The sequence below is a fragment of the Drosophila ficusphila genome, unplaced genomic scaffold (genome assembly GCF_018152265.1).
Source record: "Drosophila ficusphila isolate 14025-0441.05 unplaced genomic scaffold, ASM1815226v1 contig_197, whole genome shotgun sequence".
Taxonomy (NCBI): Eukaryota; Metazoa; Arthropoda; class Insecta; order Diptera; family Drosophilidae; genus Drosophila; species Drosophila ficusphila.
Genome location: NW_025064091.1, coordinates 3856564 through 3880124, shown reverse-complemented (window position 1 = coordinate 3880124; position 23561 = coordinate 3856564). Strand labels below are relative to the sequence as shown.

Here is a 23561-nt window from a genome sequence, read left to right as displayed (position 1 = left end):
GAAAATACGAGTTATGGTTGCTGCTGCTGATGCCTTAGTGCAATTTTTTTTTGTTGCTATTGTTGCCGGTTGTCCATTGTCTTAGTATCGTCGTTATACTCCCTGCTTTTGGTGTGTTAGTGATATAATCAATTGATTGCTAATTGATAATTATGGCATACGTAATGCGAATCGTGTTCTACAACGAATGCTGATCCCATATTTTCCTTCATGTTTTTGGGGGCTGGGTTTTAAAGTTTTCAAAGTGAAACCTATGAATCTCCCGTTTTTAACTATATTAGAAATACCATAGGAATATTGAGTTATAAGCTAAATTTGTTTAAATAATTTCTTTCTCAAAATTGTTTTTTTTACCATTTGTATATATTGTAGTAAATTTTTTACTTTATTTAGAAGAAATGTTGAGCTTCTCAATGCCTAACTATAAATCACATTCTTACTTCCCAATCTTATAGCTCCAATTGCAGTTTCTGCCATTATTTCTGACATTTTGCCATTTGTGAGCGCACGTATTTCTTTTTTTTTCTTTTTTTTTTTTGGGCCCATTCACCACCTGATCCGTTGTCCGCATTCACATTCGCAGTTATTACATATTTTATGTGGTTAATTATCAAATTATATTGTAGTTTGGCCTGTCTCGATGGATTAGCGCATTTGAGTCGAGTACGTGACCACGCGGCGTATGCGCAATGGCCAGTCGGTGCTCGACACATTACGCATACGCGGCGCTGGCCAAGAGAAAACCGCAAGACAATTTGCAGTTGGCAACGTTCAGCTGGAGGAGGAGGAGGGGGCCGTGGAAAATTGAAATGATAATTGCACTTGCCCCACCCACCAAAAAAAAAAAAAAAATAATAAAGCAACAAAAAAAAAAAAAGAAAAATCAGCCCACGCCTTGCTGCTCCACATTATGAGCGATGAAAGATAAATGTTGGCTTAGCTTTTCGGATTTTCGGCTTTCGGTTTTCAGTTTTCCGCGATTTGTTCGATTCGGGTTGTTAACATAAAATCGCAATTAGTTGGCATTTTGTGTGTGGGGCAACGGCAGCTGCTTTATGTATGTTGTTCTGTTTTATTAATAATCTCTTGTTACAAAATTATGCAAAACAATTTATCACAAATTTGTTGCTGGGGGGCTGTTTACCATTGTTTTTATTTCGGCGGTCTGGCTTAAGGCGTGGTCTTCGTAAAAAATGCGCATTTGCATTTTTGGAATGTGCTTTATCTTTTGTTAAAAGCATTTAAAAACTCCAAAAATTTATGTTTTCTGTCAGCCATTGAAAACTCAGAAGTTTTCCATAGATAAAGAGGTAAGAAATTGAACGTTACACCAAGAAAAGGTTTTTTAATGCCACCGGAAATAAACTAACGTACAATCTGAAACAACGCAAGTTGTGCCAGATTTCCTTTTTCCAATTAAATATTTAAATGCAGAATGCATAAAAAACCTTCATAAATATTTCTCGCTATGAGTTTTAATTGTTTTAAATCGTTGAACAAGTCGCACATTAATAAAAAAAAAAAAAACATTTTTATGGCGACTTTAATAGGGTTTTAAACTAAATTAAAAGGCATTAGCTCTGAATGGTTTATGGAATTAAACCGCTCGAGGAAAAGTAAATTCTTGTCTCTTTAGAAATATTTAAAATGAGTACGTGTACAATTTATTGACATTTGATTTTAATGTTTACGGCCGGGCCAAACAAATTGGCGCTGCGAGTGTTGTTGTTGCCGGACGGACTGCAACATATGTTGCAAGTTGTTGCAGCTGTCAATAGAGGCGGTCACGTCATGTTGCCGCTGTTACCATTGCAGTTTCTACAGCAATTGTTGCTTTTGCCGTTGCTGTTGTTGTTGTTGTTTTGGTTGTTGTTGTTGTTGTTGCTGCTGCTGCTGTTGCTTTTGCCGCACCGTTGCCGTTGTCTTGTCAAAAATGTGTTGTTGCCCGTTGTTAAGTGTTTTGCCTTTGCATATTTCTGGCATGTCTGGCATGTTGTTTAACACCCTGTTATACCCAATCGAAGCCATGTCCATGCAAATTTGCCAAGAGAAAGAGAGAGAGAGAGAGAGAGAGAGAGGGAGGGGGAAGGGGAAGAGAAGGTGGGCAACTCAATCAGACTCTTAGCTGACCAACAAATCAGCTTAAGACAACACACACACACACACATGCCCCAAAAAAACTCCGCTTGGAAAAAGTCCCTCGAAAAGAACAGAAAACGAAACAAAAATGTTGCATGATTTCTCTATTTTTTCTTTTTTTTCGTTCGGTTGCTGCAAATATTTGAACAGAAATTTGCCTGCTAGGGAAAAGTCATTGAAAGTCATTTGCCAACGCTGGGCGATGACGGGCCAGCTCCTCTTGACCTGTCCGCAACGACATTTGTTACACTTTGTTTGCCTTTCGGCTGCTTCGTTGTCGGCCAAAAAAAAAAAGATAAACACAAAAAACTGAAAAAAAAAGAATCTCGCTAAACGGGCGAGAGCAAAAAGTCCTGCGATGAGATGAGGCAGCTGCGAACGATTCTCAAATCGCATCAAATATCAACCGAGCATACGTTAAATGCCTCAAATTGAGTTAAAGTGCCGACGCCCGTCGTCGTCTGTCCGTCTCTTTTTCTCGCCCACGTTCGTCCACCACCCGTCTCGCTCCCACTTGCACTCACACGCGCGACAGGACAAAAGCCTGTGGCAGAAACACACAGGAGGAGTCGAGGAAAAAGGCAAACTACAACTGCAAATGGTGGGTAAAAAAATCACTTCCACACGATGCCCAGGCATCGACTGAAAACGAGGGCCGCACGAAAAGTTCTGTGGTCAAGAACTATTCTGAAACAGACAACCTATGCTTAATATTAAAGTGTTCCCAGATATGTCTAGTTATTCAAACCATATTTTCCTAATGAAAAACCTTTACTAGAAACACAAGTTTTATCCAAAACCTAATATTCAAAATATTGAAATAAATTTAAATTTGTTTAATTTTTTTGTCCCTTTAAAAATAACTAATAAATAGACCTTCACATTTTTTCTAAGCTTTGCATAACTTTCGAAGCACGCCTCGCAGTAGTGCATTCCACGCACATGAGGGCATATTTGGCTTGGCTCCATTTCAGGACGCATGGCCAGGATGCAGGACCATCACTTGGTTGTCGTTCCCCAACCCCCTTTCGCCCCCTTCTTTCTGCAACTTCCTGCCAACGCCGTTGGTTAACTTGTTTTTTTTTTTTTTTTTTTTTTGGTGTGTTGCCGCCTCTGTTGGCTTCTTTTTCATTGAATTGACTTTGGCCTGGTTGCATGTCCTGGCCACTGATCCTGACTCCTCGCCGGCTGAGTGGCTGAGTGCCTGCTGTCATCATTGCCTCGTTCATCGACACTTTGCTTTTTAATCAATTTAACAATTTTTTGTTCCTCCTCCGCTGTCCTTTGGCTTGGATGTGATGTCCTTGTTTCGGGAACGATTTCCAAGGCGCCTCTGGATTCGTTTTGGCATTCGAGAAGGCAGTCGTCCGATATATATAGACATATGTATATATATGCAAAAGTAATTGACAGTTTGGATGGTGTGGGGCTGCGGGATGTCCTGCCACTCGACGCATCCTTTGGATCCTTCGAAGCCTCCTTAGCCTGTCGCTTTCTAAACGTCGACAGTTTTCTTTTTTTTTTTGTCATCTCTTTCTCCTTTTTCTATGTGCATTTGCTAATTAGTTTGCCCAGGACATGTGTGTCCTGTGCGCCGTCCCCGTTTTCCTCCTACTTGAATTGAAATTCTTTCTGTTTTCCCTGCCTTTTCCTATTCTCTCTCTCCTGTTTTCATTTTTTTTTTTTTTTTTTTTGAATGTGTCTAAAACGGAAATGAACTCATCAGTTTGTTTGTTTGTTTGCCGTTTCTTCATTCTTCTGCCATCCATGCCTAATGAAGTTGATTTGCCAGTAAACAGAGGAAGGCGGCCAGTCCAAGGATTAATGTCCGAATGTCCTTTGCATCGAACTGAAAATGAGCTAATCGAGTAGTTCTTTTTATAAACATTTTTTTTTTTTTGGAGTCCTGCCATTCTAGCAGTCTTGACAGATAATAGATTTAGATTTGGTTGCCGCTTGAAAAGGCACAAAAACTAATTAAGATGGATGAGCAGTGGTCTTTACCTTTCTATTTTCTTCATTTTTAAAAATTGTCTAACTAACGTTTTTAATCCAAGCTCCTGCTTTCTTAGTACTTGCATCCAATTAGTGGCTGGTATTTCTTCAATAACTTCTAAATTGAACATTATTGCCCGGTGTGTCAATTAGTATTTGTTGAGACAATTTGCCTGTGGCATTTCCACTCGATTTTCTCCTCGCCGGGCTCCATTTCCTTGGATAATTTTCATGCCCATTCTCATTTTCATTCTGATCATCGCTTCCCCTTCGGCTAATGAAAATGTTTCCCGAGTGTCGGAGATGAACATTTATAATTGAACAATTTACCAGTTTTTCCTGGCCAGATTCACAAATAACTTTATCAAGTGGGGGCAACATCTTGTGGCAAGAGCGGTATTGCTGCACTGGCTGCACTCGCTGGCTGGCTGGCTGGCTGGCTGGCTGGTTGCATTGGCCGCAGTTAACGCAGTTAAATATTTTCCGCTTAATTTAACAGGAATTTCAATTGACAGACGTGTGCACAAAGTGGTTGTTGTTGCTACTATAGTTGTTGTTGTTGCTGTTGGTGTTACTGTTGCTCTTGCTGTAGTTGTTGTTGTTGTTGTTGTTGTCGTCTGGGCAACGCATGATTTATGCACTCACACTTGGCGAGAGGAGGAAGAGATAGATGGCTGCGGTTGCACTGCCGTCAATTTCCATTAGACGCTGACCTTGTCAACATGTTGCCGTTGTTGCTGCTGTTGCTGTTGCTGTTGCTGTTGCTATTGCTGTTGCAGTAGCAACATTCGCTGCTGGCGTCGCTGCTTTGGCTCGCGTTAAGTTGACAATTTACTGACAAATGTGTAAATTGCATTTGATCTTGTTGCTGTTTTTGTTGTTGGGTTTGCTGCTGCTGTAGTTGCTGCGTTAATTTATGCGCCTGGCATTTCAAGGAAAAAGAGCGGCGGAGGCCCAACCATAACGGGAGGGGCAGGGAAGGGAACAGGTGGAAAGGGGGAGGTGGAAGGGGAAGGGGGGGAGTTCAGTTCAGCAAACACAAACGCAAAGCTTCGACCTTGATCGCCGACTTCCGCATTTTACAGTTACAATTCACGCGTTCTCGATTTTCCCAGACAACTATGGAATTTTCTTTCAGAGAAGCGAAGGAAAAGTTTGACAATAACAGATGTGGTTAAATGAAAGTGATTTCATTTATTTAAACAAACTAGTTTGAAAATAAACTAGAAACTGTGTCATTTTTAAGTTGACTAAATATAAATAAATAAAAATATCTAATTGTATAAAAAACTTATAAGAAATACATTTAAGCTTTATCAATAGTTAAGGTATTATTTTTATTTTTGTATACTGACTCTTCTGTTCTGTTTTGATTTATTTTCCCAACTACCTCTTAGTTTTGTAAGACTATTTGCTTTGTGTAAGCTTTTTGCCGAGTTAAAATTAAAGAGGTATCCAAATAAGTATTTATAATTCCGAATATATATAATATTTACTCACCTTATGGGCTCTGATGGATGTGCCCTCTGAACAAACTAGTGTGACGTCCACCAGGCTCCCGTCTTGTAGTAATTGACTAAACACCCCTAACAGGTTGGATTGGTAATTGTTCCACCTCAAGCAGTAGTGCTCACTGCCCATGTCGGTGACAGCTTACGCTGCTGCAAGTACAGAATATACACAATATATATGTTATTTATTAATCGGTATTAGCTTTGCAAAATATATTATTAATTAGTTGCGTTGCTTGGGAGGGACTGACTCGACTCAACTCGAATTGCGAACCGCGATTCTCGATTCTCGACTCTCGATTGAAAATAGTAATTTCTTAATTTGGTGTTCTGCGGCTGTTGCTAATTGAAATTGCGTAATCAATCGCACATGCTGCAGATAGATACATGCACCCAGATAGGTGTATCTTTGTATCGGTATCTTTAGATGCAATTAATGCCAAAGCGCTTGCACAAATGCCAAACAAATTGCGAAATCTTGCCCAGGGTTCACAAATGTCACTGCCATCCAACAAAAAATACAAAAATTACAAAAAAAAAAAATACAGAAGAAAAAAAAACAAATTATATATTCAGGGGGTTATCTGCGGGGGTTAGAGGCAATTGAGGGCGTGACAAGGCGTGTCACTGCGTTATTTCCATAACAAAACGCTGACTCTGCAGTTTCATCCGAGTATTATTTGCACAGTTCTGCAGGCAGTGAATATTTTTGGTCTAACAATCGATAAATTTTTGTGGACTTCAAATATTTTTTTGTTGCATATTTAAAACTGAAGTTGGGGAAAAGAGTGGTAGATGCTTAAAGCTAGAGTTGTGGAAAATTGCCCAAGAATTGTAGATGCTAAATGCAAAATGTGTTTGAAATAAAAGTTTCTACTTGAAAACTCTTTAAAAAATATTCTCTTACACTTTCCCTTACTTTAATTAGCCCGTTCATTTCGTTTGGCTTTAACTATCTCGTTCAGATCGCGCCATTCGGCTGGCATTAACCTGATGTCTAAATAATTAATCGAGCAGTTGGCATTCGTGCAATCAACGAAACGATCTGAAATTAGGCAAGTCTCCACCTCGAAGAGAAATGGCCAACAAACACACAAACACACACACACAAACACCAATACTCAATGGTAACAGCAAACATTTCCGGCCAAACAGCGCTGTTTTGATGGCTAACTGTCGCTGCTGTTGTTGTTTCTTTTCCGTTTTTTCTCCCCTCTCGATGGTGTTGGCAATCTCAGTTGCAAACACAACCCAAGAAAAAACCTAAACAACAACAAACAAAAAAAAAAAAAAAAAAAGAAACCGAAATAATAACGAAGCAATAAACTCTGAATTTATTTCAACAAATAAAACTTTGATTTATTGCACTACGCACCGGGCACACAGCATGCAACGGATCTCGCTCCCAGCGCCCCTGGGCTCCCCCTCCCCCCTCCCCTCTTTTCACCCCCCTCCCCTTTACCCCCTTTCTAGCCCCCGTTTATCCCCCTAAAAGTAGAGCCCCTCGAAGCGATTTCGCAGCTCGATAACGATATTATAGAGGAGTTAGAATCTGTATCTGAGGCCATTGCGATCGTAAAGCGTAAATTACGCATGCATTTTGTTATTTCCCTCTCTCTCTCTGTCTGTCTCCCTCCCTCCCGATTTTTCCTGCCGCTGGAAAATTCGTGCGAACTTTGAGTGGAGCACATAAAGACATACAAGATGGCACTGGAAAAAAAAAAAGAATGGCATAAAACACGCCATTACAATTTCTCTGCCTTTCGAATCGGTTACCGTTAACACTTGATTATTTTAATTACAGGGAAATCAAAACAAACCACTCCAGTTTTATAATTCTGGATCGTTAAGCTTAAGCTTACGCTTTCCATATTTATTTTGCCATTCGTTCTCAAGACATTTGGAAAATGGTTTAGCACTCTCTCGAATGACTGTGTTTCCTTAACCTTTTCACAGTATTTCCCATTCAGTTAAAGATCGCACAAACACAAGAGAAAAGCCAAAATGTTGGCCTGGAAATTATGGCCCAAGTGGCAGGCAACACGCAATGGCTAAAGGTCGCCACATTGCCAGCAGCAACCGCAACAACAGCAACAGCAACAACAACAGCAGCAGCAACAACATCAGCGGGAAAAGCTTCTTGTTTTTCCATTTGCATGCAACGGCAGGTCGACACTTAATTAAGAGAAGTTGTAAGAAGTGGCCATGTTGCTGCTGCTGTGCGGCAATGTTGTTGTTGCTGTTGCTGCTGCCGCTGCTGCTGCTGCTGCTACAGTTGCTGCTGGCGTGTTGCTGCTGCTGCTGCCCACGCATGATTTTTGAATTAGCGCTGTGTGTAGTAACAACAACTAATATAATTGACAGTTGTTGCTGCTGCTGCTGCTGCTGCTGCTGCTGCTGCTGCTGCTGCTGCTGCTGCTGCTGCTGCTGCTAGTTGTTGTTGTTGTTGTTGTTGCTGTTGTCGCTGCTTTGCCTACGTGTTCTGTTGCAGACGTCAATGACTGCCTGCAATGCATGCTAAGTAGGAGAAATATAGACAAAAAAAAACACAACAAAAACAAAAACAAAAAGAAAAGGAAACATTGAACAAAAAAACAAAAAAAAAAGAAACACCAAGCCCAGAGAAAGCCGCTAAAAAATAGCAGAGAATAAAGAAAAATCCGCTGTGTTGCATGCAATTTGGGTCTGTTAATTGTTGTTGCTGCTGCGATTTATGCCGCTTGCATGCTAATTATGGGACGGGGGATGGCCAAGGCGGCCAAAATGGATGGGCGAGGGGGTGGGCGGGGTTAAATGGGTGGGGGAGATAGCCCGACCATTACTGACAACTAAATCAGTCAAATGATGATGATGGGCCGCTCAGTGAGCTGCGGCTGCGGCCTATAGAGTTTTCAGCCAAGTTAATGAGCGGCGTAAGACAGGCAGCCAAGTGAGCAGGCAACAAAGGTAACAAATTAGAGACGAGGGGGCCTTTTGGCCAACAGATCTCCCACAGTGCACAGTTCTGGTCAAGATGATGCTGTTTTCTTTTTTTGAATTTTTTTTTGGCTCTTAGTTCTTGGTTTTTTTCAATTAAAGACCCCCGCCGCTGCAAGTTCCTAAACTCAGTCAGCATATGTTGCTGCTGCTGTTGTTTTTGTTGCTGCTACTGCTACTGATGTTGCTGGTGCAACTGCTACTGTTGTTGCTGTTGCACTCACTTGATGTTGCTGCCGACGCTGGCCTAAAACTCATTAATATTGAAATTTGTTCGTGTGCATGAGTTATTAGCAATTTTCTAATTAAGGCTCCCTGACGAGCCGCCAACGATTCTTGGTTAACCCCCCCTTTCTCCACTTCCACTTCCCCCTCCTCGTTTTCCCCCTCCCCCTTTTACTCCTCATGCTTGGCCGCTCACCTGAGGCGCCGGCCCCGCCCCCTTCCCCCATCCCCTTTACCGCCCCTCGATGTCACACCCACAAGAAAGGCCGCCGTTTTGCCTTTCATGTTTTGTTTTCCCCTGCGTTTTTTTATTTTCATGAATGCGTTTTTTTTTCCTTTGCTTCCCCAGCTGCCGGAGAAATTTGCATTTGATTTATTTATTTATAAACTTAATTGCCGAGTGGTTTTAAAGGTGGGCGGGGTTTGCTGGCTCGATAGAGTGTGAGATGTTGCTTGGTGTCGAGGAGGATTACAAATGCGAAGAGATAAGAAAGGTGGAATTCATTTCAAGAATCTAGAAAAATATGTTTATAAACACTTTTCATGCGGTAGAAGAACAATGTGAAAGTTGATTTAATGGCAAGTTTATTCAACAATTAAATTAATCATATAATGTTCCTATGAATTTATATTACATTTGTTATTTAGTTTATATTTTATTTTCAGTTTAAATTCGATATATATCTTTCTGATGTTCCATCATTTCCTACAGACCATCAACTTTCTTTCATGGCAGCGACTTCTTGCCCAATTTCAGATGGCAATCAAAGTCAAAGTCTGGTCACTGGTCACAAGATCAGACAATGATCAATGATGATCTCTCCGCTCCACCCCGCACCACTCGATCCACCCAGGCAATAAAAAGAAGTTCAGGTCCAGAAGCCCACGCACACGCCACCAGCCCACAAATGCTGCATGTTGCAGTTACCGTTGAATGTTGCTAGTTGCCGTTGCCTGTTGCCTGTTGCCTGTTGCCTAGTTGCTGTTGCCCAGTTGCTTGGTTGTTGCATCCTTGGCTTCTAGCTTCACAGCTGCAAATGCAACTGCAACTGGGGGGAGGGGGAGGGGGAACCGAACCTTTTGTGGTCCAGGCTGCAGCGGACAACAGAACACACTTGACTGATGAAGGCAGAGCAAAGTCCCCGGTGCGGCGGCCACTTGTTTTCGCGGGATAGGTGAACTGCGTGCCAGTGCTAGTGCTAGTACGCCTACGTGCAACGGCGGCACATTTTAAATCAAAAAGAAGGGCGCACGATGCAGCTCAGTTCAGTTCAGTTGAGCTGAGTTGAGCTGCAGTTGAGCGGAGATGCAGTTGAGTTTCAGTTATGCCGCGCCTCGTTTTTCTCTCTACTCGATTATTAATTGCGATATGATGGCAGGGGAAGGAGCGGGAAGCGAGGGGGTGACAGTCACTATGCACAGGTAGAAATATCTGTTTAAAAACAGATTCAAATCAAAAAAAAAGAGTATAGAAAAAATCATAAGCAAATTCAAACATTGATTTGAACATATTATTTGAACATAAGTTATGTTATGATATTTTCTGTATAAATTAATATAAATTCTAAGGGATCATCATATTTTTTAAAATTTAAATTGATGAAATTCAAATGATATTTTTATTTGTACAGCTTGATATCTGCAACAACTTGATAATATTTAGCTTCTTAAAAAAACAAACACTTTTTTTCAGTGCATGGGTGTTTGAGCTGCAAAACAGTTGCAATTTTGCTGTTGTTCGCGTTGTTTGAACATTGCCGACACCGTTTGCGATTATCATAATGCTGCCTGCGCAGCTCATGTTGCTGTTTTGATGTTGATGTTGTTGTTGTTGCTGCTGTTGCTGCTGCTGTTGCTGTTGCTGTTGTCGATGCGAATGATGATTATTTTGATAAGTTGCGCAACATGTTGCTGCCGTGCTGCGATTCGCGCTGCTGCCTTGATTTCCTTTTGACTCCAGATGGGCATCTCTCCAATGGCATCTTAATTGTTTCTCTCGCCGACCGGCAACATTGTTGCCAAGGTGTTGCCGCCTCAAATTGCCGCTTGTCACTGTGCGGAAGTTGCAGCAGCAACAGCAACAGCAACGGCAGCAATAACGCGAGCAACAACTATGATTATAAATGCTTTTTATTGATTTATTAATCGTTCTCTGTTGGCTGGTGAAAGGATTTCGCTCTGGGCCTTATCTCATAAATTTCCAAAGCGTTTAAAGCAGAGCTCTCCCTCTCTCTTTCTATCTCTATTTCTCTCTCTCTTTCTCTTTCTCTGTCGCTTTTCCCCCCGTTTTTCAGTTTCAGTTTCCTGCCAACAGCTTTCTATTGTTGCCTTGGCAAGTTCAAAGTGGCAAACGCTTTTGGCCAGCTGCTCTTTCTCTCCCACTGCAGCTCCCACTTTAAATGCTGACCCACGCCCACACCCCAAAAAATATATATGAAAAAAAAAACACAACAACAACACACACACACACCCACGACGGACAACAAAAAAAGGGATTGCTGCCTCGAGTTGCGTAAAGAATAAAAACAACAAAAAGCCGCCGCGAAAAAATGAAAGAAATATATGCAAAATTATTACCAAAAAATGATTAGGCTTAAGGAGTGTGTTGCAGAGCCTTTGGTTTTTCCACAGGGAAAAATCCCCAAGAGGTAGTTGGTATAGGACTTAATTCAGTTAAAACCATTCCAGTTTACTTTCTACTTCAAAAAAAAACTCTTTAATACCACTGATGATTTTATTTAATTTAGTTTGAGTTAATGCAAATCAAAGTAATTTTTCTTTTCCATTGGAAGATTTCCCCACTTTAACCTTAAGTTGCATGTCGAATTTGGCCAAAACGAAGAGCTCATTATACCTCCATATGGCCTTAAAATATTCGAAAGATGCATTATTTGGAATTGGCCAAATATTGCGTGCTCTTTGGACCGCATTAGCATAATTTTCGCGTTAATTTTCGTGCAGTGTGACCACAGATTGCTTTGTGTTGCTGCTGTTGCTGTTGCACTGTTGCTGTTGCTGTTGCTGTTGCTGTTGCTGTTGCTGTTGCTGTTGCTGTTGCTGTTGCTGTTGCTGTTGCTGTTGCTGTTGCACTGTTGCTGTTGCAGTTGCTGCCACCTACAATATGTATGGCTTAGGTGTCGCCTTTGTGGCACGAACATGACTTTTGGCGGCGCATGCGTGTTGCCTGGCAGTTTGTTGCCAGTTGCCGCTGCTGTTGTTGTTGTTGTGGTTGTTTCACTGATTTACTGGCCGTTGCCAGTTGCCTTTTGCTGTTGTTTCGTTTTTCGGCCAGCGAGATAAGCGAAGACAAACAATACAGTTGCTGCTGCACAATTTGCAGTTATTTGTGGAACGATAAGCGGCAGGCAGCAACATCAGCGTGGCACGGCAGCAACAAGTGTTGCTGCTGCTGTTGCTGTTGCTGCTGCTGCTGCTGTTGCTGCTGTGACATATTGCTGCCAGGCGCAGGTCAGCGGCAATTGAAAGGCAATTAAATTAGATGCCCGGACACAAAACGAGATCAGCCACAAAGAGTCAGAGTTGAGTGGATTTGAGTTTAGTTGAATTCAGTTGAGTTGAGTTGAAGCAACAACCTTGGAACGAGACGGTTGCTGCTGTCGTTACTTTGGCCACAAAATTTATATTATTAGCCAATTGTTGCTGCGGTGCAGGCCATGATGAAACGGCTCACTGCTGGTGTTGCTGTTGTTGCTAGTGTTTCTGGTGTTGCTGCTGCTGCTGCTGCTTTTTGCGTGTCGAATTTGACTATTTGTCGGGTTCTTTCTGCCGTTGTTGCCGTCGTCGTTGCGCAATAATCATTTTCAATTTTCATATAAACATTTTGTTTCTTTTTCTGCGGCTGCAGCGGCAATAACACCGTTTGTTGCCTTCACCTCGTTGCCGCAAATCGTTGCACGTTGCCAGTGCAATTATTCGGCTGGCATTATTGCGACAGCAGCAGCAGCAACTGCAACAACGTGCCAAGACCACCCCAATAGTCATTAAAGTTTAATAAGCTAGGGCTTACTGTAGCTGTTGCTATTGCTGCTGCAGTTGTTGCTGTTGCTGTTGTTGCAGTTGCTGCTGCAGCTGTACGGCATTGGAATGCTGCTGCTGTCACCGTGTAGCTACTTTGCTGATGCGTTTGGGTCACCTGTAAAACGTGCAACTTGCAACGGCGCTGCCAGGCGGAAATGTTCTCAATTTCTCCATCTAAAACTAATCAACTTTAGTCAAAAGTTGACGGCCGGCAACACCTGGCCGAGATCTTTTGGCCAGGAAGTGGCAAATGCGGCTGAGAATGTGCGTAAAATGATGCTGCAGCAACATCAGCTCGTGGCATAAACAATTTCCGGGGGGGTTTTTTTTTTGTTGTAGCTCGAGTGAGTGACTAGCATTTAATCAAGAGCAATCAGCAGCAGCAGCAGCAGCAGCAACAACACGACAGCAACATCGGCTAAAGCAACCATAATTGCTGTCATGTTGCAGCACTGGCCACGTGCTCCATTTTATCAACGTTTTCTGCTGCGATGACAACAGCAACTTGCAACTAGCAACTAGCAACTTGCAACTTACTGCCTGCAACTTACGGTGGCAGCAACATTTTGATATGGCACACGCAATGCTCATTTGTCCGCCATCTGCCAAACACACACATATACTTTTTGATAAATGCTTGCTGAGCCGCAAAAAAGATTTATGATTATTGCTTTGTAATTTGTGTTTAAAATATGTGCCGCCTTGTTGTTGTTGTTGCTGTTGCTTCGGTGCATAAAAATCAATTAGCAGACCCGAAATCAAAGAAGCTCGACCACCAGCAGCAGCAACGCAGCAGCAGCAACAACAACAACAACGAAAGCAACAACATTTGCCTTGAGAGTGCATAAACAATTAATGTTGGCCGTTGGCCGTTGATGGCCTGCAGCAGCGCCACCTATCGGCAACCTTTAATTTGTTAAATCCCCGTGGCAGGAACACTAACAAAGCGGTACAGTGGACACTAGCTATGTGTGCAATACACAAATAATACAATTCAACATTATAATATATTCCCAAAATGTAGTATAAATATATGGCAACATTTAAATAAGTTTTTAAACTAGTATTTTTGTGAATTGAGATGAAGAACGAGAAACATTTATCCTTCTACAAAAGATTACTATCAAATATTTCCATCTTTATCACCGATTTTCAAGGGGCCTAATCCCCTCTAATTTCTCCTAGCCAGCTTTCACTGTACTTGGAGCTGCGCTCGCTTGTCAGCTCTCTAAGCAGCCAATTAATGTTGCTGCCGTTGCAGCAACAACAGCAACATGTTGCATGCAGTGCAATTTATTAATGAGATTGCCCGGTTGATTACAAAAAGGCAAAAAGCGAGAGACCCATGTTGTTGTTACTGTTGCTGTTGCTGTTGTTGTCGCACGCAGCAGCAGCAGCAGCAGTGGCAGTGGCAGCAGCAGCGGCAACATGTTGCTGTTGCCAGCGGGTGTTGCACATTTATTGAGCGCTTATTAGAGACTCCATCGTGCGTGCACCGCCCCGCAATCGTCCCACACCAAATTAGGTGTCAAATGACAATGGATGGGTGTGTGTATCTGTGTGTGTGTGTTTGTGTATGAGGGGGAGGTGGATAGAGGGGGGCGTGGCTGCTTGGGTGGGGAGTGGCTTGGGGATATTTTTCATATTTCCTCTCGTTGTTTTTTTTTCGGGGGGTGTTGACGCGCAGCTGGCGCGTATTAAGGTCAAAGAGCGATCGCAATCGCAATCGCAATCGGATCGTGTCGCCCCAGCAGCTGTCAAACTCAATTCGCAATTCGACTTTGCCACATGCAAAGGTCAGTTGCTGCAGCTGCCACAAGATTTTCGACATTAACTTGCCACACATACACACACCCCCCACACCTCGCTCCTCCCCATGTTTCTTGCATTTTTTGCTTTGTTTCCCCCGCTTAGCATCATAAAAATGTCAAAGCTTTATTTGCCCGCTTCTTGTTGCTGTTTTTGTTGCTGTTCTTTTTGTTGTTATTGTTGTTGTTGCTGCAGGTATTGTTGTTGTTGCCATTGTTGTTGGCTCGGTGGCGGCTAATTGGCGTGTCATTGGCTGGAACGCAGGCATAAATCTGTTATTTTATACTCTCCTTGTATGTGCAACACACACGGCGTATGAGTAATGTGAACAAAAAACATAACACAATAAATCGAAGGTGAAGGGGGAAAAAGAGGGGTAGCAAAAATCTTTGAAAGAAAGGGGTAAAAACTAAATTTTTTTTGTTTTGCATAAGAAAAACCTTTGACATTTTCTCATTATTCTCCATTTACTTTAGTTTGTATTTTAAACTTAGGAAATTTTTTGCTTATTAAAAATGGTTAGCTTCTTTTCCTATTCTGTTTTGTTTATAATATAAGTTTTAATGTATAACTAGTATTATTTGGTAAATTTCTCTCTTGAGTATTTTTCATTTCTCAAGCCAATTCAACACTCCTCATCTTACAAGGAAATTAAAATCCTTCTCCGATTGCTGTTAATTTTCCCTCCATTTCACCATTCACTTTTATCTCTCCATCATCCAGCAATTTTTCATCTACCACTTTTCATCGCCCGCCTTGCCCGCCAATTAAGACCGCCCCTCCCCCAATTGGACCGACCCCCGCCCACCGCCCACCGCCCACCGCCCACTGACATTCCCGCTGAGCGACCAAATTAACCCACATCAATCACAATGCAAAAAATTTCCATTTTAATTTGAACGAAACTTTAAGGAGTTGTGTCAGTTATTTTTAAAGCCAATTTTCATAGCTAAAAATAAAGTAAAAAAAAAAAAAAAAAAAAAAAAAATAGGAAAAGTCTGTTGGTGGAAAAGCGAGGCTAAAAATACCCAAAAGTGGTTGGCCAACGGAAAATCTCTGTCAAAATGCCTTTGCTCATGTTTGGAGTATATCAATCCGATTTGCTGTCTCCCTCTCCCTCTCTATCTCCCTCTCTCTTGCTCCTTGTGGAAAAGGAAAAGGAGAGATATAGGCTCACTGTTGTTAATACAATAATGGAACGCGGTCTGTTATAATATTTACAGCTTTGAATTAACTAACGAGCTCAAAACGAACCGGTTGCAGCAGCGGCAACAAAAGCAACAGGTGTTCGACGGACGCGACGCGGAACGCTTGGAACCACCTGGAACAGGTTGGAACGTTTCGGAATCCGATGCACTCGAAAAAATATTTGTATCCTGGATTTTTGGAAGTAATTTACATACAAAATTAGAAGAAGATGCACATTTTTGAAGTGCATTTTAATCGAACGTTTGTCCTTCTTCAATTAAATTCAATTGTAAATGGATTTAATGAATATTAAATAGCTATAAACATTTATAAAAATTGCAATATATTTCTTAAAATTATATTATATTTCTTTAAATTAAATTAAAATGTGATAGAAATGATTTACTTTCGTTCATTGAATATATTTAAGCTCCTTACTATAACTGGTATTTAATACTGATTTGAAAGTTTCCTCTTTTTGTGGCAGTACATTTGTAGAGCCTCGTGCCGACTTTCACTCATCCAGCTGCCACACCCCCGTACACTAAATCCATCCTGCCACATGCCGCATGCTCCTCGCGAATCCCGGGCCAACTGCCCACACGCTAATTGCGGCAAACAAAAACGCACGAACGGAACGCAATCGAGGAGGCACCCAGATTGGACCACCAATGCAGCAGCAGCAGCAGCAGCAGCAGCAACAGTTGCAAGTTGCTGCTGCAACTGCCACATGCAACATGCCACTCACTCAGACAGAGACTCATGCTCCGCTTTGGTGCCGCAAAAAGAGAAAAAAAACAGAGAAATAAAACAAAACAAAACAAAAACAAGAAGGAGAAAAATTCCCATAAACAAATAAACACTTGACTTGATTGTGGACGCGACTTGGTTCGGAGACCAAAAACTGCGGCTTAGACCAAAGTCACGGCTATCAGATTGGGGGCGTAATGGGGGTTAAGGGGGAAAGGGAAAGAAAGAGAGGGACAGAAGCCACATTGTTATGGATGAGGCGTCCAACTGCAAACTGCAACTGCATCAGCAAATCAAATTATGCTTAATTTATGCCCGGCACAAGAATCTAAGTGCAGCAGGAGTCTCCGTCTGGGAGATGATAATTAAGCTCTAATAAATGGCCAGTCTCTTAGCTTAAATTCTCAAAAGGCCCCAGCTAAGGTAAAAATATTTACAAATTTTTGAAAACATAAAAAACCTAAGAAAATTTGGTGACTCTTACTTACATTTCTGTTATTAATTTTTCACCTGAAAAATTCATATTTTGGCCATAACTGTGAAAATAATTATCCAAGCATAAAATGTAATGTCTCGTTGAAATCGTAATAAAACTCCTATCCATTTTAATATAAGGTAAATACTAATTAATAGTTAACCAGCAATAATAGCCCACAAAACCTTGAAACCTTCTCCGGGTAAAACCTGTGGTCAATACAGAATATTGACTTATAGCCCATTTATTTTAGGGAAGACCATCGGAAAAAATCCCTAAAGAAGTCATTTCGAAAAAACAGCAGTTTTTGGGGGGCACTTAACCGTTCTGTGGCGGAGAAGAGGGAAACCCGCCAGTGAAAAGGAAGCCCACGCCACATCATTCATGCCAAAACGTCACCAAGCTAGAACGAGGAGTAGTAACTTAAACTGCACCACCAGTTGGACCACCACACAGCAATTATATATATACAAACATATATATATATATATATGCCTGGATGTGGGTCTCTTTCCTCTTTGTTTGTGGCAAGTGATTCCCCCGCTCATCCCGTTTGGGATTCCTTAAAGCTGGCTGCCATAATTTCCATCGCCGGGTCGTCGCCACAAATCTGCCAACATAATTTTGTTATTTCACTGCCACTTTGTTTGACGTGCAAATGTTTGGCTTGGCTTGGCTTGGCTTGCCTTGCTTTGGTTTGCTTTGGTTTGCTTCGGTTTGCCGTGGCTTTTCCCGACTTGGCTCAGCTTCTCTTCTGGTGCTTCTTGTGGGCCCCGCAGGTCCAGCAGCACATCCTGGTTTTGGATGATTTTTCAATTTGTGTGCCCCGCCGCCGTGTGCCTAAGACAATCGCTGCCTGCGAAACAAAAACAACATGCCAAGAGGCAAGAAAAAAAAAACAAGAAAAAAAAAGAACTGCGGTTGCAGCCCGCCGCTGTGGTCATAAGTAACTTTAAATTATGATGAAAGTAATTTTCTGCTTCAGTGGCGAACGCCGCACCAAGTTTAAGTCACCGACTTTGATTTACGCCCTGCAACACAAAACAAAAAAAAAAAAAAAGACTTCTTTCGGTAGGACGAACAATCGGGCGACAGGAACTGGCAACAATGGTCAAGTGTAAATTAACTAATTGCCAACAGGAGCAGAAGGCAAGAAGTAACTGGTAACTGGTAACCAGTGACTGGTAAATGGTAACTGGTAGATGGGAAATGGTTACTGGTAGATGGTAACTGGTAAATGGTAACCAGTAGCTGCTACCGTTGTCATTAGTGACAGGCCAACAGGGGAAAGACAAAGAGCCAGGCTCCCAGAACTTCAAACGCCACGGCTTCTGTTCATAAATCTTGTGGCGGCACAGAAAAACTACAAAATACGGGACACGGAGTACCACCCATGGAAACATATGACACATTGCTTTGAGCCAAGTTAAGCTGGTGGTTAGAAATGCGGCAAAAAGGTTCAAAGAGAGTTATTTTGCAGATAAGGACGTTAACATTAGTAATTGCGAATAATATGCAACATATGAAAAGGTTTGCCTGAACAGGGGAAAAAAATTTAAACTACGTACTAAAATATTTGTTATTAACAACTTTTGAAATGTTTTACTTTTTTACTTAAAAAAAAATTATAACAAAAAGTTTTTTGTGTGTCATATTTGTAAATTTAATATAGAACGAGCGAAACTTTTGTATAACTAAGTAACAAGCTAAATTAACCCCCAAAGAACCCCATTAAACGATCTTATTTCACCCAATTACAACTTTGCTCTCAATTTTTCCAGATCCCCGAGTAGTTGTAAAAATCTACATAATTATAATCACCCCCTCAACCAGCCAATATCTGGCCTTAATAATCTCCAAGTCGGACCAAGCCAAAGACCAAAACGGAAACGCTAAACTAAAGACAAATTACAAACTCCCGCCCCCGCAGGGCAATTAAGTCGAGGAAAAATAAAGGAAATCTCAAATCTTTGTAATGGACCCCAGCATATTTGTACAATTAACAGTTATTCATATTTTTTGGCCTCGTTGGAAGCTGCCGGACTTCAATGGAAATTAAGATCAGGCCATACCTGGCCAAAAAACGAAACATTTTCCACTGGCCACTGGGACATTTCAATTGCCGGCCACAACGAAAACAACAAAAATAAAAAAAGAATCCAAAACTGGGAAAAAGATTGAAAAAGAGAAATATTTGGACCAGCAGCTGCTGGCAGGGATAAAAAAAAATAGTGAAAAAAAAAAAACTAAACTCTCGCTGTTGGTTCGTTTATTGCTTGCTAAAACAATTTAAAAGCAATTTGAGTCACGTTGGGGAGGCGAGGGAAAAACGGGGACACCGAATGGGCATTCATTGAATTTGCATTTTTGTTGGTCGAACCAAGTCTGGAAGTCACCCGAAAAGCCGTTGCAATTGTTAGCCAAAGTATCTTGTGCACTTGGCAAAAAAGGGTTAACAAATGCACACATTATTGTTTAATTAGTGGAACATAAATGAGAGCAATAATTAATTAAGAAATGATAGCGCAACTATTTCAATGGATGTTATGTGATTAAAGATTGTTTTGTAACTATTTTTATGGATATAATCCGATTCTAGATCATTAAATGCACTTTTCAAAAAGAACGTTTCTAATTTTGTTATCTTTGTTTTATTAGCATCATATGGAATCGATCAAACGAAGCCCAATCCACAAATAATTATTTAACAATGGGTCTTCTCTATCTTTTATTTCAATAATTTCCCATTGGTGTATCTTAATGATTTCCAGCGCCTTAATGAAATATTTCTTCCAGTGCTTAGTGTATTTTGTGTGTGCTTTCTGTCAATTCTTTTGGTGTCAGATTTCAATTTTGTTTCGTTCATTTTGAATGCGTATCGTTTGCTTTAAGGCAACCACAGCAGCAGCAGCAGCAGCAGCAACAACAACATCAAAATAGGCATTTGGCGGCATTTTTACAAAAGCAACCGCCGCCAGTTGCAAGTTTATTAATTCAGCAACAACTTTGCAACTGTTTTGAGTCAGCAAATGCAAAAGCAACAACAACAACAACAATAATAATAATAACAACAACAACAACTGCAGGAGCTGCAGCAACAGCAAATTGTCATCCCCCGCGGCTTGTTTTTCCCATGTGAAATTTGCATTTTCATATGCCGAAGTGCTGTTGCTGCTGCTGCTGCTGCAGTGCAGCAATTGTTGCTCATGTTGCTGTTGCAGTTGCAACTCGGACTCCACACCTTTTGGCGGCAACAACAACAACAGCATCAGCGTTTTAGCCATTGTGTTGATTTATGTTCGCATTTTGTGGTCATTTCTCTTAGTTGCCCAGCCGAGGAAAATGTGACAGCCTTTAGCCAAATCAGCCGACTGAATATGCATCCATATCCATACGGCTTTGAGCATCCACAAACGCACACATACAAACGCACCACTTACATGAGCCGTATACTTTTTTTGGAGCACTTGCTATTTAAGGCATTTTTACCTGCTTCGCCGAGTCGAGTAATCTCAATTGCTAATTGAAGTCGGTGGAAATAACTCACCTGCAAGACAAAAAAGAGAAAGGAAGGCAGAGATTTAATACAAATCGGAATTCTGAATATTTATTGTAAATTATATATGGCTTTGAGAAATGTCTTATTTAAAGGCTGCAGTTATTTAAGTTGCAATAAACAAAAAAATGAAAGTAATGATGCAATTTTTTAAATATTAAAATAACAAACTCATAGAGGTATGCCACTTGTTAATTGGATAAAAAAAATAGAAAAGTTATGGGCTTACAATTGCATTCCATTTATTGCAAATTTTGAAAGGAGGGGAAAGAAAACGTTCTATTAATTTTTTCTAAGCTTTTCTCCAGCTGCCGGGAAACTCTTTCGCTGGAATATGCTGAGCTCCTCGCCGATTAGCGATCAACACCTTTCGCATGACCCCAATAAGGCGTTGACCATTCGCTCCGGAAAAGTCAAAAGTTATGGGTTTCATTAGGCCGCACTCGATAGTTAGATAAAGAGTGACCCAAAACAACGCGCTGCGAGCGGCTCACTCTAAACTAAACCTTGGGTTGCGATTCCGTCGAGACATTAGCACACACCCGCTAATCTGGGCACATAACTCCTATTTTGTGGACGCTTTCGGGGAGGCGCAGCAAATGCGGAAGCACTTTCCAAAAGACGCAGACTTGTGCTACTCCTTCAACGCCGCCACTTATCGGGCGCCCCCAAAAAAAAAAAAAAAAAAAAAAAAAAAATACAAAAAATAAAATGCATTTATATGGGTGCATAAGGTATACGTATACGTATATACGTATATAATCTCAAAAATAGTTTAAGCGTAATCGAAATTGCTCATCGTTCTGGCAGGAGAAAAAAAGCCAGGAAAATTCGATTAAAGGCGACCAGGTAAAATGCAATTAGAGGGTGGGATGCGTTATTAATGTGGAGCGCGAGCTCTGGCAGCCAAACGAGCTGCAAAATATTGATATACATATGCCACATATGTGCGCTCCCGCCTTCCCCCTCCTTCTCCACCTCCCCCTTTAACCCGCCAACCCATCAAATGCACATATAACATATATAAACTCGGTCTAGGCATGCGGAAGCGAAAAAGCGCCAAAAGCCAGCGAAAAATGTGCGAAAAAAATGAGAGATGAAAACGCTGCGACGAAATCTTGAGTCCACGAACCGATCTTCAAAATACCCTTCAAAATAGTGAACGAAAGTGTTTTGAAATTTAAATTTAATGCAAATGATTAAAAATGAACAAACAGAATGTTGAATCGGGCCAATCCCAAGTGTAGCATTTGCTTCTTATTAAAAAAAACTTGAGTTTAAAACTATAAATGTGTTCAAATATATTTAATATATTAAATAATATTCAAAATATTATTGTATAATTTGTAGGATAAAAGTACTATTAAATTAACATTTCGTATAATACCACTGAAAAGAGGATATGAAACTTAAGATTTAAATAATTTTTAAATGATGCTTATCCAGGGCTACCCGAAAACCAAAGAGTATCTAAAGAAAAGGAACAAATATAACGAAAATCGGTAGCCAAGGAGCTGTAGTCCAAGTCGCGGGGCCTGACTTTATATTAGATTGCCAAGTGGGAGGTGTTCACGCACACATACACACGCATACAAACAACACATCAACACTCACACACACACACACACATACGAATAAACTAAACGCACACAGAGACCGGCTAACAAGCCGGGCCAAGACTTGTGTTAAATGAAAACGCATTAAAGCTCAGCGAGCGTTTTCAGTGGGCGTGTTGCGGTTGTTCGAGGGGCAAAAGGGGGCGGATGGGGCGCTCCGAAAGGGGGCTGGGGGGCGTGGCGGTGCGGCAGCAGTGGGTGTGCCGCAAATGGCAAACGGTGCTGCCAACTCGTTTTGCTCTCCTACTCTGCCCCTTTAATTCCATGATTAATTTTAGTATATACTTTTAATCGCATCAAAAGAAAAAAAATGGAGAAAGCTGAAATTTCTTCGAGAAAGTGTGATATAGAAATTTTTTTGGGGGTTATTTCAAGATTATATTATTTTAAAATCTAGTACTTTTTTGATTATTTGTGGAAATACATAATTAACTAATCAAGTTATTAAACCCTATCTAGTTAATAATGGCATTGAAACTTAAATCAAAAAATCTTAATCAAATCTATTAAATATTTGTTTTTTTTATTTTTATCCTAGCAAGTGGACAGTCCCGAAAAGCGCTCTGATTGTCAATTTGCCTTGGATGCTTTCGATGACGAGATGATGGCGGCCTCTTTATCGCTCATTGTCATCTATATCTTCTTAGAGTGGGGGACCTCCGATGTCTAATTGGAAAAACACGTGAGCACGCACAGCTGCGTAGTTGTCATAATTAGAGAGCACTGTATACCCACTATGTTGCATATCTGGGATCTAGATGGGCTGCCGCATAATGGCCAGCGGATGAGACACTCTATTCCATTGGTGTTCGATATTGTGCCGGCCAAAGAATACAAAACAAAAATAAAAAAAAAAAAATTGCAAAATTGTGCAGAGGCGATCGGAGAGAACTGAACTGGGCGACAATTTGCTAGATTGATTGAGGCGTCGTCCCCCGATTTCCAGATTTCCAGAGTTCTGGCTCCCGGGGAACGATCAAGTGAACCGGTTCGGGCAATTAATGTCTTAAATGCGCCTGCCTGGTGTGGCATTGTTAATTAATAACACGAAAGCCCAGCCGGCCGAAGATCGTTGCCAGCGACTAATTGTTAATGCAAAAATCGTTGCAAGTTAGAAAATCAATTTTTACTTTAATGATCTGACAGGTAAGTGCATATTAAAACCCTCCTCTTCGCCGGTTAAGTGTTAAGTGGGGAACTAAAAATAAGAGGAAGATCACGGATATTGCGGGAATGAAATTGGTTGCCTTTCAACTCGATCGCAGATTGCTCTTCAATATTTG

The 23561-nt window shown here is 41.1% G+C and overlaps 1 protein-coding gene across 1 annotated transcript in view; it reads right to left on the bottom strand.

The window, feature by feature from the left end:
• LOC108097505 (longitudinals lacking protein, isoforms J/P/Q/S/Z) overlaps window positions 1-23561 on the bottom strand; it is a 70195-nt gene that overhangs the window by 31031 nt on the left and 15603 nt on the right. The window contains 1 exon segment of the mRNA XM_017199818.2: window positions 5635-5795. Within this exon segment, the coding sequence (XP_017055307.2) occupies window positions 5635-5775 (141 nt within the window). The 5' untranslated portion in view covers window positions 5776-5795.